The 16,370-nt window shown below is 42.5% G+C and overlaps 1 protein-coding gene across 1 annotated transcript in view; it reads left to right on the top strand.

Moving 5' to 3' along the window:
• Positions 1–16,370, top strand: part of eys (eyes shut homolog) — a 296,854-nt gene that overhangs the window by 183,601 nt on the left and 96,883 nt on the right. The window contains exons 38-40 of the mRNA XM_020046358.3: positions 1,984–2,134; positions 4,123–4,235; positions 5,570–6,963. Of these exons, the coding sequence (XP_019901917.3) occupies positions 1,984–2,134; positions 4,123–4,235; positions 5,570–6,963 (1,658 nt within the window). The remainder of the gene's footprint in view (positions 1–1,983; positions 2,135–4,122; positions 4,236–5,569; positions 6,964–16,370) is intronic.

The raw sequence follows: 16,370 nt of genomic DNA, 5'->3' as shown, positions 1-16,370 counted from the left end.
GTTCATTGTGCACTTGTTCTCAACAATGAGACAACTACAAGAATCTGTAATTTCTCATTGGGCTTCTAAGTCAGAATATGCATGTTAGTTTAGATCACACTCATACACCTGTAATTAGTTGTGGCTCGTGAACAGCTTTGTCTGGTTGTATGCAGACTGGGATGAGTCATACACAACATGAGTGTGTAGCTCAGATTAGAACAACCCTTGGAGCAAGCCTTCACGGAGAGAAAATCTCCTAGTTATAAAACTGCTTGTATCTAACCACTGCAGTGTCACATCTTGACTCTGAGTCTAAAGGACGTGTTTGTCCTGAATGCAACCCTTAAGAAGCTCTAGTGGCTTTGTTCTAAGAGATCCATTAAATGGTGGGTGGAGTGTTAGGGATTACCCGAGCTGGAGGTTATTCTTTTTCAAAGGGATATGTTTGATCATTATTAAACAGTACCGGCCAAAATGTGTTTTTGTACTGAACCAGTTATCAAAGAGGCTACAACCATAGAAATTAAATTCATTGGCTGCAGAATGTTTCTGTGCGTTTGGGCAGTCAATAAGTTGTCGTTTGAAATGCATATTGATTAGTTAACTAAGAAGTTGAGAATAGAAATTGGCTTTTTTATTTTTTTTTATCGGTTATGTGCTTTGCTATATCATAGAATGTCAAGAAGTCAATGTTCCTTCCTATCTTAGATTGTGGCGACATCATCCACAAAAAGAAAGTTGCCCCTGAATGCTGTTAGATGGAGTTTCCCATATTCCATTTCATTTTATAACAAGTCAAATATTATGCAGTCATAACTGCTAGCTTTATCACTTGGGTGGCTCTCTTTAAAAATGCACATAGGTTGAAACACTACATTATTTTATTTTACAAAGGCTTTTGCATGTAAAGTCTGTCATTTGAGATGTTTACTGCCCAAATACAACGTGGCTTACACAGTCACAGGGAAGTCTAACTATGGAAATTCTGACTTCTAATGTACTTAAGAAGACTTGGGGAATATCTAATTATTTTAGCACAAATTGTTGTATTGGTACCTTTCTAGCTGTTTAGAGTTGATTGAGCACCTCTTTGCTGATGAATGTGATGGTTTTTCGCGTGTATTCCATTTATGCTTTATTTAATTAGATGTTTTGTATTACTTGTTACTGCTTGTTTGTTTGTATTTAATTTAATTGCATTTTGTGTGTATGTTCTTTGTGTAATTTGTTGTGAGGTTGGTCTCAAAGGGACTTGCTGTTAAAATGAAGGTAAAAATAAATAATTTATTAAATACCACTCCAGAGAGGGTATATCCTAGTTTCAACTCAATATAGCTGGTATCCATGGAAACACTGGCCTTTTATCATCAGTACTCTTCTCACTCAGCTCAACCTGTTTTTGAGTGGGGGAATATTAAGAAGGCAAAACGGTCATGAAATAAGCATTAGGAAAGCTTAGCTCTTAAAGTAATTGTATACTCCTCGGGCAAGGGTAATTGAAACATATTAGAACATGGCATTTTAGCCTTATAATGTCCATTGGTGATATGTAAAACAGCATCATTAATTTATTACATTTACATCCGTTAAACAAACAAATTGCTAGTTCTTTTAAATAATGTTTTTTAATACTACCGAGACTCTTCCAATGTGACGTATGGTTGTTTTTCAAATGTCTGGTCTGAAAATCTGTCGCGAACGTTTCAGTAGCTTTGTTTATACTTTGAATTTCTTGTAAATAAAATATTTCCTGTGAACGCAGAGGCACCGCACCTATTGGGGGAACATATTTGGCCTGGTTGAAATGATCAGATGTTATATTAATTTATGAACTTCATATTCAAATGTTTTATCTCTGAATGTTCTAACTTCTCCTAAGATTTGTCAGCTGCATTTTAAGGGGGCACCCTGAACCAGATAAATAATAATTTTGAACATATTGCCTATGAACATAGTATTTCCTGTGAACGTAGTGTTTCTTGGGAACATTGTTTCCCACAGACAACACCTAGCCCCATGCGAAGCGGAGGTGGTCTTGTCTGGGCATGAGAGAGTCAGAAGCAGGCCCAGCAACTACTGGTCAGGACTCACAATACAGAGAACAAGCCATCTCTTCATAGGAGGTCTGCCTCATCGATACCAGCCATATCAGGTGAGTTCACAGAACTGAGGACTATGACGGTAGACCTGCAGGTCTTGTTGTACCTTTCTTCAGTTATTCTCTGTACTATCCGTATGGTCTTTCATTTTACATCCCTGTTTGTCGAATGCGTCTCACTTCGTGACAGTGTACAATGGCGTGAACGGAAGTGCGCTTCACTACAAGTCAATACATTTAAATAATGTCCTTTTTTAAAATGTCTATACGCTGTTCAACAGGTACCTGGGATTGTTACTTGTTAAGTTATTGTCATAATGGACCTCACAGGTTTCCACTCTGAGGCTGCATTCGTGTCCATATCTGGGATGGGAAATTACCAGTCGGGATGTTTCAAATGCCAGTTATAAAAATGTCGAGAAACGCTGATTGATGAACATCTGAGTCAACCATAAATTACAAGGACACTCGTGAACAAATGACGGATCAGAAACTCCATTAATAGATTACTTTTAATGAATAATATTTTGCTGTTCCATTTAACTGCCGTAAAATGCTGTTGCTGATGTAATTTCCATAGTTGGTCACGTCAGATGCCGTCCTGTGAGACGAGGGGGTGCCTAAGTAAGTTAAGTGAGTCTCCCACTCCTAATCACCAGTTATAGGGCCTTTCAAATGCTAAATTACCACGTCCCCACCTGGCTTCGAACACACCAGGACACTGCCTCCTTCAGGGTCACATGCACCCTAGTGACTCATAAAGGGGCCGTGTCACACCGCTCGTCATCTCCCACTCGAGGGGCTAACATGACGAGCTGTCTCCGTCAGAAAAGCACCACGCGTAGTGCTCTGACCGAGCTTTTGAAAATGTTGGCTTGGGCTTTCTCACATGCAGCCTGCTTGATGAAAGGGGCCACAGGATGTACATTTAAAGCCTGTTTGCATTCTGCTGAAACCTCCTGTGTGCCCTGAGTGCTATCTATGACTTCAACCAAAGACTGTAAAAATGGAAAAACATACATGTTGCACTTGTAATTTATTTTGCCCGGCTAGAATGAACAGCTGCGTGACATAGGATAGTCTGGAGGTCTAAGCCCTCTGCCTCCAGTGCACATAAACCACAGCTGCATGGGTTAGATTACAGTACGGCCAACTGCTATTTAATCACACACTCTCACCTCTATCTTTCCCAAACTCTCTCCTCTAAATACCACTCGCCAACAGATGAACTGAAAAACACATACAGTATATGATGCAGTATTTGAATAGGGAAGGCGTTGTAGTGTTGTTTCGTTCAGTGTGTCCATCTCACACCGCTACGCCGATGTTGGCATGAACGTGTCGACACATTCGAGGTGTGAGCAGCCGCATTTGCTGTTCAGCGTTAAGCGTGGCAACATAACACGCCTTTAATGCACCGCTCTCCACTGCCATTGAGATCTTCTGGTGAGCCGGTGTTGCCCAAATCTTAGGATGTCAGGAGGGACCTCCAGTTCGGATTTATCAACTCCACCGCGGCAGAACTAGTTCAAGCCGCAATTAAGTGTGCCAGTTAAGATAACCTGTTAATTGATATTACATCGTCTAATTTGACACTAATTTGATCCCTAGTGGACATCGAGTAGTTATTTGAAATGTTGTTGACTGTAATCAGACATCTGGTGGACAGGTATAAAACGTCTGCTGATGAACCATAAACCATCTGCCAAACATCTATAAAACCTCTGCTGGCCATTCATAAACCATTTACTAAACATCTGCAGACCCTTTACTTGTGACAGCTTATACAAATAGAAGTATTGCCTAATGCACTTGTACCTTCTGTGGATGAGGCCCAAAAGGGGGTCACGAACCTCTACAGCGATTCAGAATTTTCTTTTGATGCTAGCCTTGCGACCGAAACGTGCAGCCTCCTACAAAATGATGGCTTGGACTCTTCATCATGTTCAGTATCACTTTTTAGTGAAACGTGTGTGTTCTGCTTAACTACCTTATTTCACAGCAGCTGTCTAAAAAAAAAGTGTTGTTTCTGTCATCCTCAGGGGGCCAAACCCTTCTCCAACTACACAGGCTGCATTGAAATAGTTGAAATGAATAAGCTGAGGGGATTCTATACTTCTAGTGCCATTGCCGGCAGCAACGTGGACCACTGCAGGTAAAATCATTTTATTTTCAAAGAGTCACTGGGTTTAATAATGTTTATCCTCCAGTGTCTCTGCTAGAAAGAAGAAAAAAGTACGTTCTTCACGCGCGCACACACACACACACACGCGCTCGCACACACAAACACTCACAAACACAAAGTGCCTGTGGACAATAATATCTCAAAAACATCTCAGGTCTTATTCGTCATTGCAACTTCATCCATAGCCTTTACTTTTCCTATAATGGTGCCACTTCATCCATAGCCTTTACATTCAATAAAATGGTGCAAACTCATCCATTGCCTTTACATTCGATGAAACAATCAGTGGCACGTGCTGATAGTCATATGTGCTTTTTGTGTAGAGCTAGGGTGAACAAAGACACACACACTCTCTTTCTACCTCTCGTTCTCACTCAGGCTCTGTCTCTTTCTCTGTGTGTTGAAGACCCCTACTGATGCATGTGTGTGGTGTGAATGATGTATGCATGCCCAAATGGCATCCTATCCCCTATTAAGGGGACTAGTCTACTGTTAACCGTGAAGGGGGTAGGATGCCATTTGATAACCACCCTATATGTTAGGATTCATAAATAGCTACCTGTGGTGTGAGAAATTGATTGATTGTGGTTTCTGGGAGATTGCTGCGGTTAAACCATGAACGCATTACTCTGATGATGCAGCCAGGGCGGAGGAAAACAGTTGCTGACCTTTCACGCATGCACCACGGACGCCGAGCCTGTGTAACCACAGAAATGAGTTGTGAGTCAGTGCGTCATCGTATAGGAACAATGGAGACATAGCCGTCTTTATTGATACCACTACATCACTGATTGATGTGCCAAGTCAATACTTTTGTTCAAAAAGTACCGACTTCACCTTCTGAGCCATTAAAGTGCTGTTTAACTCTTTACTGGCTAATGCTGGTTTGATGGTTAACGCTGGTTTACTGGTTAATGGTACTTACCAGTAATTGTCTTATGGTCTGGTAACTGCCTGAAGATATTGATAGCAAGTTACCATTGTCTAGCAAGCCTTTGTTACACGCGTAGATACTGAAAATAGCATGCTTCATTGACAAAACGTACATATTTTTTTTTACTAAATAGAATAAAATACTGTGAATAGTTATTATCAGATGCTCTTTATAAACTAGGTGGTTTGAATCCTTGTGCTGTTTGGCTGTATTTTATCAGACTGTATACCAAAGGTATGACAATTCACAGCTTTTTACTTCCCTAACTGTGTTTGTAACCAGTTTATAAAAGCAAAGTCATTTTACTACATTTATAACATCCTAATGTTCTACCACCTTCCTTTCCGTTGGTATTGGCTCTGTGTTCCAGGTTTCCCTGGGGCCCATTAGGTACCCCAGAATCCTTCACTAGAAGTCAGTTTGATTGGACTCAAAGGCCCAGCACTCCCAGAGTGAACACGTCACTAAGGACCACCCAGTCCACTACCACTGTTAGAGATCAAGGTTCACCTGGTATCAGCGCATCGCTATGGACCCGGACACCTCCATCCCGACCTCCACCCGTACCTCACCGCCCATGGCAACCTATTCCTACCCTGCCCCGACAACCAGTGCCTATCCTGCCACAGCAACCAGCATCCAGGCCCTGGCAACCAGCTCCTACTCATCCCTGGCAACAAACAGTCCCTACCCAGACTCAGCGACCAGTATATGACCCTTGGCAACCAGCCCGTACCAGACCTCAGCCACCACCACCAGCTCCTACCAGGCCCTGGCAACATACTCCTACCTGGTACACACCAGCTCCTACCAGGTCCCTGCCTCCACCGCCAGCTCCTACCAGGCCTCCACCAGTTCATACCAGGCCTCAGCCACCACCACCAGCTCCTACCAGGCCTCCACCAGTTCATACCAGGCCTCAGCCACCACCACCAGCTCCTACCAGGCCTCCACCAGTTCATACCAGGCCTCAGCCACCACCACCAGCTCCTACCAGGCCTCCACCAGTTCATACCAGGCCTCAGCCACCACCACCAGCTCCTATCAGGCCTCAGCCACCACCACCAGCTCCTACCAGGCCTCAGCCACCACCACCAGCTCCTACCAGGCCTCAGCCACCACCACCAGCTCCTACCAGGTCTCCACCAGTTCATATCAGGCCTCAGCCACCACCATCAGCTCCTACCAGGCCTCAGCCACCACCACCGGCCCCTACTCGACCCTGGCAACCTACTCTGAGCCGGTACAAACCCATCTCTACCAGGCCTCCGCAACCACCACCAGTTCCTACCAGGCCACAACCACCACCACCAGTTCCTACCAGGCCTCAACCACCACCACTAGTTCCTACCAGGCCTCAACCACCACCACCACCAGTTCCTACCAGGCCTCAACCACCACCACTAGTTCCTACCAGGCCTCAACCACCACCACTAGTTCCTACCAGGCCTCAACCACCACCAGTTCCTACCAGCCGTCAGCCACCACCACCAGCTCTTACACGCCCCCCTCTAACCCCTACCAGGCCCTGGCAGCATACTCCCACCAGGCCTCCACTTGCTCCTACCCGGCCTCAGCCTCCACCCCCAGCTCCCACCAGGCCCTTGCAGCTCCCACCTGCCCCCACCCAGCCCCCAACCCTAATCTGCCACGCCCACCTCTGTCGTAACGGTGGGTCCTGCCGTGAGCAGCAGAGTCCTGGTGGTGACCTGTCCTTCTACTGCGACTGTCCCCTCCACTTCACTGGACTCCTCTGTGAGAAAGGTAGGTGTCCATGTTTACATTCTAATATCTACACTAGCCAGTGTACCACCAGGTGCTACACATGCTTTTAAAGTGTAAAGCTAAAATTATCATTTTGTTGGTTGACAAGATGGGTATTAGAGTAGGCCTCTAATACCCGTCTTGTCCTTACCACTGAAACCGAAGGCCTATTCACTCCTTTCACAGCTCAGTTATATAAGTCTCTTTTTTTTTCATCCTATTCTCTCTCATTCTTTCTTCACACTGTCCATTCTGGTATGTTTCCAACAACTAGTGTCTTGGATTTGTAACTAAACCAGCACAGCAAGGCTTGGTTCATTCAGGCTCATCTCATCTTGTCATGTGAAACTGTCCCAGTGGATATCACTGTGTCCTCCTGGGATCACTTCCTCCTTTCAACCAAAGGCAGAGGAAAAAAGTTGAATAAAAGAATAATACAAAATAAAATTCAACCACACTGACAGACTAATGCGATGACTGTATCCACAATGATATTCTATTCCCTAAAACCTTTACTATAGAGCAATTCTGTAGTCAAATCTAGTGCATTATTATGGAAAAGGGTGCCATTTAAAACAGAGCCCATTACAGCAATTCAGGAAAACTAGATACAAACAAGGTTTGTTTTGGCCCCATGAAAGGCTCCAGAAGGTTGATGGGGGAGCCTGTGCATGGAGGTGCAAATTATGTCAGCACGACACGGCCAGGAGGATGACGGAGCAGGCTACCTTGTCTTATAACTGTGGTTGTTGGCCGGGAAATGCTTTTACCTCCACCGCATGCTGAAGGCACTGGCTTCGGAGCTAACTGGTTCCAATGTGTTGTGCCACAATGCAAAGGCCTAATTTCCAATTGGACACACGTTTGGGAGGGGATGAAAACATTCTATAGAACTATAATTCATATTTATATTTGATGTATTTGTGATTTTTCATTGGATAGAAACATCAGGAAAAGAGAGAGCAGAGATTGTCAAAGAGCAGTGGACAGGAATTACATCCAGAATTACAAATGTGAGCCTGACCTTGCTAATCTCCATGCAGTCAGATTCAGTGTCTTCTCCCCCATCTCCAACCCACCAGCTCCCTATCCCTGCAGCTCCACTCATAACTCTCTGGATTCAGTGTTTGTCTCCTTACACGCCAGCATCAATAGCAAACCTCAACATTTTGGTCCAACCCCCCCCCCCCACACACACACACACACACACACAACCTCACAAACCACAGAAAATGAGAGCAAGGGCGTGCTAGTCACAATGCTTGAGATTCTGTCTGACCTGCAATCCCACCCTCCCCACTGAAAACCTCAGTAATATGACAGCAATAGAGATATGGAGACCCTAGAGATGTGTGTGTGGGGGGGGGGGGGTCTCCTTCCGGGCAGAGGGAGAAGAATCAGAGCTCTAATAATGCCTGACACTTTCCTGGCTGTACTAGCGGGGCTATACTGGGGTGTATTCATTCTGCCAAACAAAATGTTGTGTTGCGAAACATTTCATCAATTTCTCAAATAGCAACTGTCAAACATGGATTTGTGCAATTCTTCTTAACAGGCTAGCATGTATCATATAATTTGAGTGTGTCAGTCTTTGGGGCTCACCCGTTCAGGTCATTTGGTTATTACGGCTTCTTGGGGCCCACAACCTTGAAACCAGGATTGAGTTTCGACTGGTGGGACCACTGAGCCTCGTTCAGATATAACGCATGGGAAACAGGTATTGTGTTCTTCTGTGGTCGGAATGGATCTGCCCAAAATGCTCCTCCTAACAGCCATTTTCAATTGGTAAAATGATGTACTTCGAATATACAATATATAAGATATATAATGTTATATCACTAATACAATTATTCTTACACTGTGATGACTCATACACGTTTTAAACACGAATAACGTTTAATTCTGTAATCTGCCGACAAAGTGAATCGACAGTGTGTCTTGACATTTGCAGTTCGTTTTTTAACAGATGTGTTAATATCACTGTGACTCCTATGGTTAAATAGAGGATAAATAAATAATAAAAATAAGTGAATATATTGCTGCAAGCCCAGTCTAGCCAAAATGAAATAGGGCTGTGATATTCATGATATTCAGTTTGATGCTATCTACCCCCTATTTTGTGCTAATAACCTTCTCATTGTATTCCTCTCTTCTACATCTGCTGACTAAGCATGTTTCCCTTGCTGATGTCAATAAGCCAATGTACAGGTGCGAAGCTAATTTGCTGAGCCATAAGTTAATATATTTCTATCGACGTGAGAACAGACCTCATGGCACACATTTCTAAAAGGGTGCCATGTAATGCCCTGTTTTTTGACCCGGGACAGAGGGCTCTGATAAAAAAGGTTGCACTACAGTGTATAGGGAATTGGGGTGCCATTTCAGACAGTTAAATTAATGAATCCTCCTAGCCTTTTTCTCATTTCTTTGGAACAGTGAAAAGAAAGTGGTTAAAACAGTTGCCGACTACAAAACCAAAGAGAGTCTCGGCTCTTTAAGCGAAGAGGATTTATAATTCCTTCTTGTTCTCTCAAGACCTTGCAAGTCAATCGTTTTCATCAATGTACATTGTACATGTACGTATATTATTAAGAATATCTATCCAGATGTTCTTAAACATCAAGATTGAATATATTTGTAACCCCCCCTCCCCTTGAATTATCTATAGATTTTATACACAAGGGAATCCAAGTGAAGATTTTGTTTAATATTTGTTGCAACAAAGGGATGCATGTAAAACTATTATAAATCGTCAAAAGAAGAGGGTGGATGGTAGATGCCTAAAAGTATTAATGATAAAAAACAGGGGAGACAGAAAGGTCAGAATTTTCATTTAGCAGAGATCAATAATAGTCCTGGTGTGACAGACTGATTAGGTGTCTGTTATCAGGGGAGAGATATGAGGTGCGGGTTATCTGCCAGGGTGCCGGGCACATACTCATAAATCACCTCAGAATAGGTGTACTGATGTAGGATCACTCTGACCTTTCCTGACTTAGGCCCACCAGAGTTTTTTGTTAAATATGTTCATTTATATGTGTGCGAACGTGCTTCCAGGTGGGGCAGCAGGCAGGGTCAGGCCGTCCCTGCACAGCAGTCTCCCATTGGGGACCGGGGTCAAGGGAGGTATTTAACGCACACCCGCCCCCAAGGAGTAGCCTGGGGGAAGACGCTGGCTGGGAGGTTTGACAAGCCAGTGTGCACACAACGCAGGAGCTGTAGGAGGTGAATGGAAGCCTGGAAATGAATGGCGCAGAGGCCCGTGGTGTCAGAACACCCGCTCATGTCCCTCCAAAACCGCCACCATTGGGCCGCCCCCGATGACCCAACCTCACCCCCGATGACCCAACCTCACCCCCGATGACCCAACCTCACCCCCGATGACCCAACCTCACCCCCCATGACCCAACCTCGCCCCCGATGACCCAACCTCGCCCCCGATGACCCAACCTCGCCCCCGATGACCCAACCTCACCCCAGATGACCCAACATCACCCCAGATGACCCAACCTCAGCCCCGATGACCCAACCTCGCCCCCGATGACCCAACCTCGCCCCCGATGACCCAACCTCGCCCCCAATGACCCAACCTTGCCCCCGATGACCCAACCTCTTTGTCCCAAAAGATCTTTGTCCCAAACCCAAATCACACATCCACATCTGCGCTGGATTGACTTCAGGACATGTCTGTTCAATTGGCAGGACCACTGCAAATTGAACGCTCCTGTTACTGACTCAAAACTTTTTTGGAAAGAAAATGTTGCAGAGCTGTATATACACATATAATACATATTCTTTACTGGCAATTTTTTTTATATTAATTGAATCAATTATTCATTAGACCTATAACAAAACAAAATGTGGAGAAAGTAAAGCGGTCTGAATACTTTCCAAACACACTGTACAGGTGCTGGTCATAAAATTAGAATATCATCAAAAAGTTGATTTCAGTAATTTTTTTACAGTTATTCCATTCAAAAAGTGAAACTTGTATATTATATTCATTCATTACACACAGACTGATATATTTAAAATGTTTATTTCTTTTAATTTTGATGATTATAACTGACAACTAATGAAAATCTCCGAAAATTTGAATATTACTTAAGACCAATACAATTTTTTTTTTTAAATGTTGGCCAATTGAAAAATATGAACATGAAAAGTATGAGCATGTACAGCACTCAATACTTAGTTGGGGCTCCTTTTGCCTGAGTTACTGCAGCAATGCGGCGTGGCATGGAGTCGATCAGTCTGTGGCACTGCTCAGGTGTTATGAGAGCTCAGGTTGCTCTGATAGTGGCCTTCAGCTCTTCTGCATTGTTGGGTCTGGTGTATCGCATCTTCCTCTTCCCAATACCCCATAGATTTTCTATAGGGTTAAGGTCAGGCGAGTTTGCTGGCCAATTAAGAACAGGGAAGAATCTGCTAGATGAATCTGTTTAATCAGTGGCTACTGGATACAGCAATTGCAGTTTGATATGGTTGCAGTGTTAGACATCTGCCTAGCATAATTTTCTTAACATTAATTCATATCTAAATAATTTCAGATCAACTTCTAAATATCCCAGATGTCAGTTCTTAAATTTCCCAGATGTCAGTTCTTAAATTTCCCAGATGTCAGCTCTTAAATATCCCAAAAGTCAGTTCTGAAATGTCCCAGATGTCAGTTCTTAAATGTCCCAGATGTCAGTTCTTAAATGTCCCAGATGTCAGTTCTTAAATGTCCCAGATGTCAGTTTTTAAATATCCCAGATGTCAGTTCTAAAATGTCCCAGATGTCAGTTCTAAAATGTCCCAGATGCTGTCAGTGCTGCTTTACCTAATTTGATTGAGAAATAAATGTTGGTGGTATTGCTGAATGCAACTTATATATTTAAAGAATTGCTGGATTGCCCAACTTCTATATTTAAATGCGTAGACACCGAATGTGCGCATAAAAAGACCCACATGACCCTAAAAGACAGAAACAATCTACAACACAGTAAAAAGGTCTTCTATACAGAGGGATACCATCAGCCTTACATCTATCTCTGGTGACACCTGACATTAGAAATGACAGAGATGTAACGAGAGATTCCAGTAATTCAGGCAGATATAAATGCCAACATTTTTGGAAATATGGATTTTTATTTCATAAACTATTATTTTGTTCCCATCAGGATTATTTAAACAATTCAAAAACTCGAACTTCCAACATCTATTCAAACAGTAATAAAAAAGTAAAAAATAAAAGATTTGTTAACAATTCCTTTCTCTTTATTCCTTTTTTATTAGACATTTTGTGGAAACGACGCTGATTGAAAGCGTTTGTGTCAGGTGGGAAAGCTCTTGTAGAAAAATACAAATAAACAGCAGAGGGTTGTTCTACACTTATATGTGTTGGTGGAATATAATTGACATGTGATCACAATGGATTCACAAATTGACCAGAACATGCTGGATATTCTCTCAGGGAATTTGTGCAAAATCACACAAAAAGTAATGTCTATGTTTTTGTGCATTTGTGCACATTCTAAAGAGACCAGATTTTTTTGGGCAAAACATTAACAAATTTGCAGCCCTCATTTTGTGCGTTTTTTTGTGTGCATTTTGGGGAGACCTTATTTGTGCAAAAATCTGCTCTTTGCTCTTCCTCATTGCTATTGGGGGAGAAGCTCAGAAAAGTGTACTCCGCTTTATCTTTGTAACAGAGATTTGACCTCGAGCTGACCCCTGAGGTGTACAGGCTGACGTTCTTGTGAGGTGCAATGGCTTGTCGAATTAGCAAGGGGACAGAAGTGGTGTGGTTCCCCGGAGGCCGAATATTCTGAGGGTGCTAATAATACGTACACTAATGATCAGGAAGATCTCAATGTTGAGGTACCTGCAATTCACATAAACACGTTTCTGCTGACACGTGAAACTGACTTCACAAACAGTGTCAAGCACAAATCCTGACAAATGAATAATCCGAAGAGGTAATCTGACAGGGTTTCACTCTGTTTCCCCAGATCCCAAAGACAAAGACACTGTGTATCATGTTCACTTATTTTTAATTATTGCTGAGAAAGGCCTCATGGTTTCTCAGCATCCTAAAATGAACCAAAAAAAAAGGCAATTTCTCCCTGCCTCCAGCCCATTCAGTCTGGGGGTTGGAACTGGTTTAATCATTGAACTAGAGATTGGATCTGATGTGTATGAACTCTTGGTTTGTTTCTCTACAGAGTGCTGATGATGTTGAATACCCTGTGAAGATACTGCAAGACACTGGGGAACCCTGGTGCTTTATTCTGGAGGGTGTTTTGCATTTGTCTGACACTTCAGCAATTTGTGTGATAGTTCAGGACTGTGTTGTATTGAAATCCCTTTGTATAATGTAGAACTTGAGTCTAGGGGTCTCGTTCACTTTAGGTAACGAGTAAGTTACTGAAGCCAAGTGTGTGTGTGTTTGTCTGTCCAGGGAGAGGCGGGGCTAGGACAACGCTAATCCAATCAGGAAAGCAGGCTCAAGCGATTCCCTACCTTTGTCTTTACTGACAACAAAGATGAGAAGAGCAAACAGTGAAAATTACACAACTTTAGATTTGAAACTACATATAACAATAAAAATAATAGTGGCTTCTTCAACTCTCCCCCTCAGCTGTGAAATATTTCATGACCCATACAGTACAAGCCCAACCTGCAAATATAACTGCAAAGTAGCATATAATAGCCCAGAAGGTGTCTTAAGGACTTGTTTTAATGTTAGTATTTTTGCCTATCCCCATTAGATGTGAGCGAAATGTGTCTCCCCAGGTGCTCCCAACGTAAATGTACTTTATTTATCTTTTTGCTTAACTTGAAATTCACTAATGAGTCAGACATGCTCGGTGTTAAATGTGTTTAATATTGATTCAGCAAAGCCAGCTTGCTTGAGGATAGAAAAAAGTAGTTTACAGAAAATAAAAAGCTAAATACTAGGAAATATTGGATAATGTAGACCGGGAGACCCATGAGACCAAGGTCTCTTTTTTGAGGGTGATCTACAAAAAAATCGATCAATTACACAACCGGTGTAGGAGTCCAGGAGACAAAAGGAGAACATTATTTGACGCCTCAAGCCGGATCTCTTACAGACGCCGAATCATATTTTGGAATGATATGATAATATGAGGGAAAGATATTACCATGTATTTGGCTATTTACTGTCAGTTACGGTTCTTATTCCAAAAACAGTTGGTCACAGCGGAGGAGATCAGGAACATTTAAATAAGAAAACATAGCGGTAATATGCTGTGATACTATTTACGGGTCCCCTAAGGGCCGAAGTCAATCTTCCTTACAAATGAACAGTTGATAGCATCAACGTGCAAAAGCATTTTTGATGAAAGAATAACAATCAAACCGGTTTGAGCCTTCACTTCACGTCGTCTTGGGTTGATTTTCCCAGGCTTCTGTGGCCCTTAATGTAGTGCTAGCTTATCTCACGGTTCATCACACTTGCAAAGCTGCCCTCCCTTAAACAGCGTCGCTTCCCAAATGGCACCCGATTTCCCTTATTGTAGAGTGCGCTTTTCACCGGGGCCCATACCGAATCCCATAAGGTTTCAGGTAGAGTAGTGCCTCATAAGAGGGAAATAGGGAGTGATTTGGGATGCTGTCCAGTGCTTTTTTTCTGCTGAGATAGACAGATTGGTTTAGGAATGCAATCTCAAGAGATGCTCTGTGCATTCAGCCTGTGAAGGGCTTCGCCTGTCCTATATGTTTCTCACACACTTGTGCACAGTCATACAAAACCCTGACACACACGTTGGTCTTTCTATGCTTGCTTAATGTACGCACACACACACAATCTCACGCACATGTTTGTCTTTCAATCTTTGTAGAGACCCAGAAATATAAAATAAGTAACCATAACTTTAACCTCAATAACCTAATGTATATGCCTAAACTCAATAATAACCAGGTATGTAGCCAATTTAATTTATAATAACACTGTACCCAATTTAAATCTTTCCTTAAATCTAACCCCTATGCCGGAAAAAAAAAATTCCCTAGTGAGGAACTGCCAAAAACCTTGCTAGGACTGATTCTTGGTGAGGGCATCAGATCCTCACGGACACACACACAAACGCACATAAACTATGGTGGCTGCAGGTCCGATCACCTGAAGTTGGCAGTCTGAAGTCTAGAGGTTACATGCTGACAAAGTCCTTGATCTGGAACTGTATTGCTGTATTACACACAAACACAAATTTACATCAGACAAACACACACACACATCGAAACACATGCTGACAAAGTCTCTGGCCTACTAGTACTGTGCATCAGTGTACTGCAGTTATATCTCTGTACCGCAGCAACTTCATAGAGTTACAACCACGACTCTACTCTAACCTCTCTCTTCATAGTCCATAAAGGCTCAGCCCCGTGACTGAATGATTGACTGACTGCCTGACTGCCTGCACACAAATGATAACTTGACCAGTCCAATGCATTTGTCCTCATGATGACTGTTGTGATCCTGGGTATGGGACTCATTTCAATGCTAACCGGCAAACTCTCCCTCTCTGCTTCTTGTCAGCAAAAGACAGCACCATATATATAATAGGACTTTCACCAATTAATTAATGCATTCATTTAAAGTATCATGAGCCCATTCAGTGAAGAATTGGGCCAGAAATAAATGATTGTCCCATGTCTTTAAACATGTATGGTTCTAAAGCTATTGATGATTTACTTAGAGAAGGTAACAGGTTTAGAGTGAAAACAGCCATGATCTGAAAGTGGTAACTTCTCTATATTATTCTGAATCACTAATTTAGAACACAGACAGGCAAGCTAGCTAGTGGCTTTAGGTTGGTAAGTTAAAGCATGGGCCTTCTTAGTGTTGATTGATACTGATTGATTTCAAAAGCTAACAGACTAAATTGATATATCCACCTTCGTAGTCTTTAATTCATTCGTCTTTAAGATGCCATTGAAATGTCCTTACATATAGATTGATCACAATCAGAACCACAGGATTGGAGATGTTTAGGTGAAAATGACGAGGGCATTACGCAGAGTTTCATTTGTCCATCTAGCAGAATCACCTCCAATGCCAAATATGGAAGATACAACCAATAGCTTAAACTAACCACAGTCAAAAAAATAAGTAAGCTTTTAATCAATCACAACTATCAATTATAAATACATTAATGTTATTATATTGTAGGCAACAGTCTAATGCTGCCCTGTTTGTCTTTCCATTCTAGGGCAGAACAGCCCTACAGTATGATCCTCATGTATTATGTTTATCTAATTGAATCTGACATGATACTGATGTCCATTGGATTAGAGGAGAACGTTGTCACGACACAAGCCCAATGTAACACGGATCTCCAGTCCAGTGCCTTATCTTCACCAAAACGTTGGATATGCAAGGCCAAGCTTCAACTCTTACA

The sequence above is a fragment of the Esox lucius genome, chromosome 5 (genome assembly GCF_011004845.1).
Source record: "Esox lucius isolate fEsoLuc1 chromosome 5, fEsoLuc1.pri, whole genome shotgun sequence".
NCBI classification, from domain to species: domain Eukaryota; kingdom Metazoa; phylum Chordata; class Actinopteri; order Esociformes; family Esocidae; genus Esox; species Esox lucius.
The sequence above is the reverse complement of the archived record's forward strand: the minus strand, read 5'-3'. Positions and strand labels throughout refer to the sequence as shown.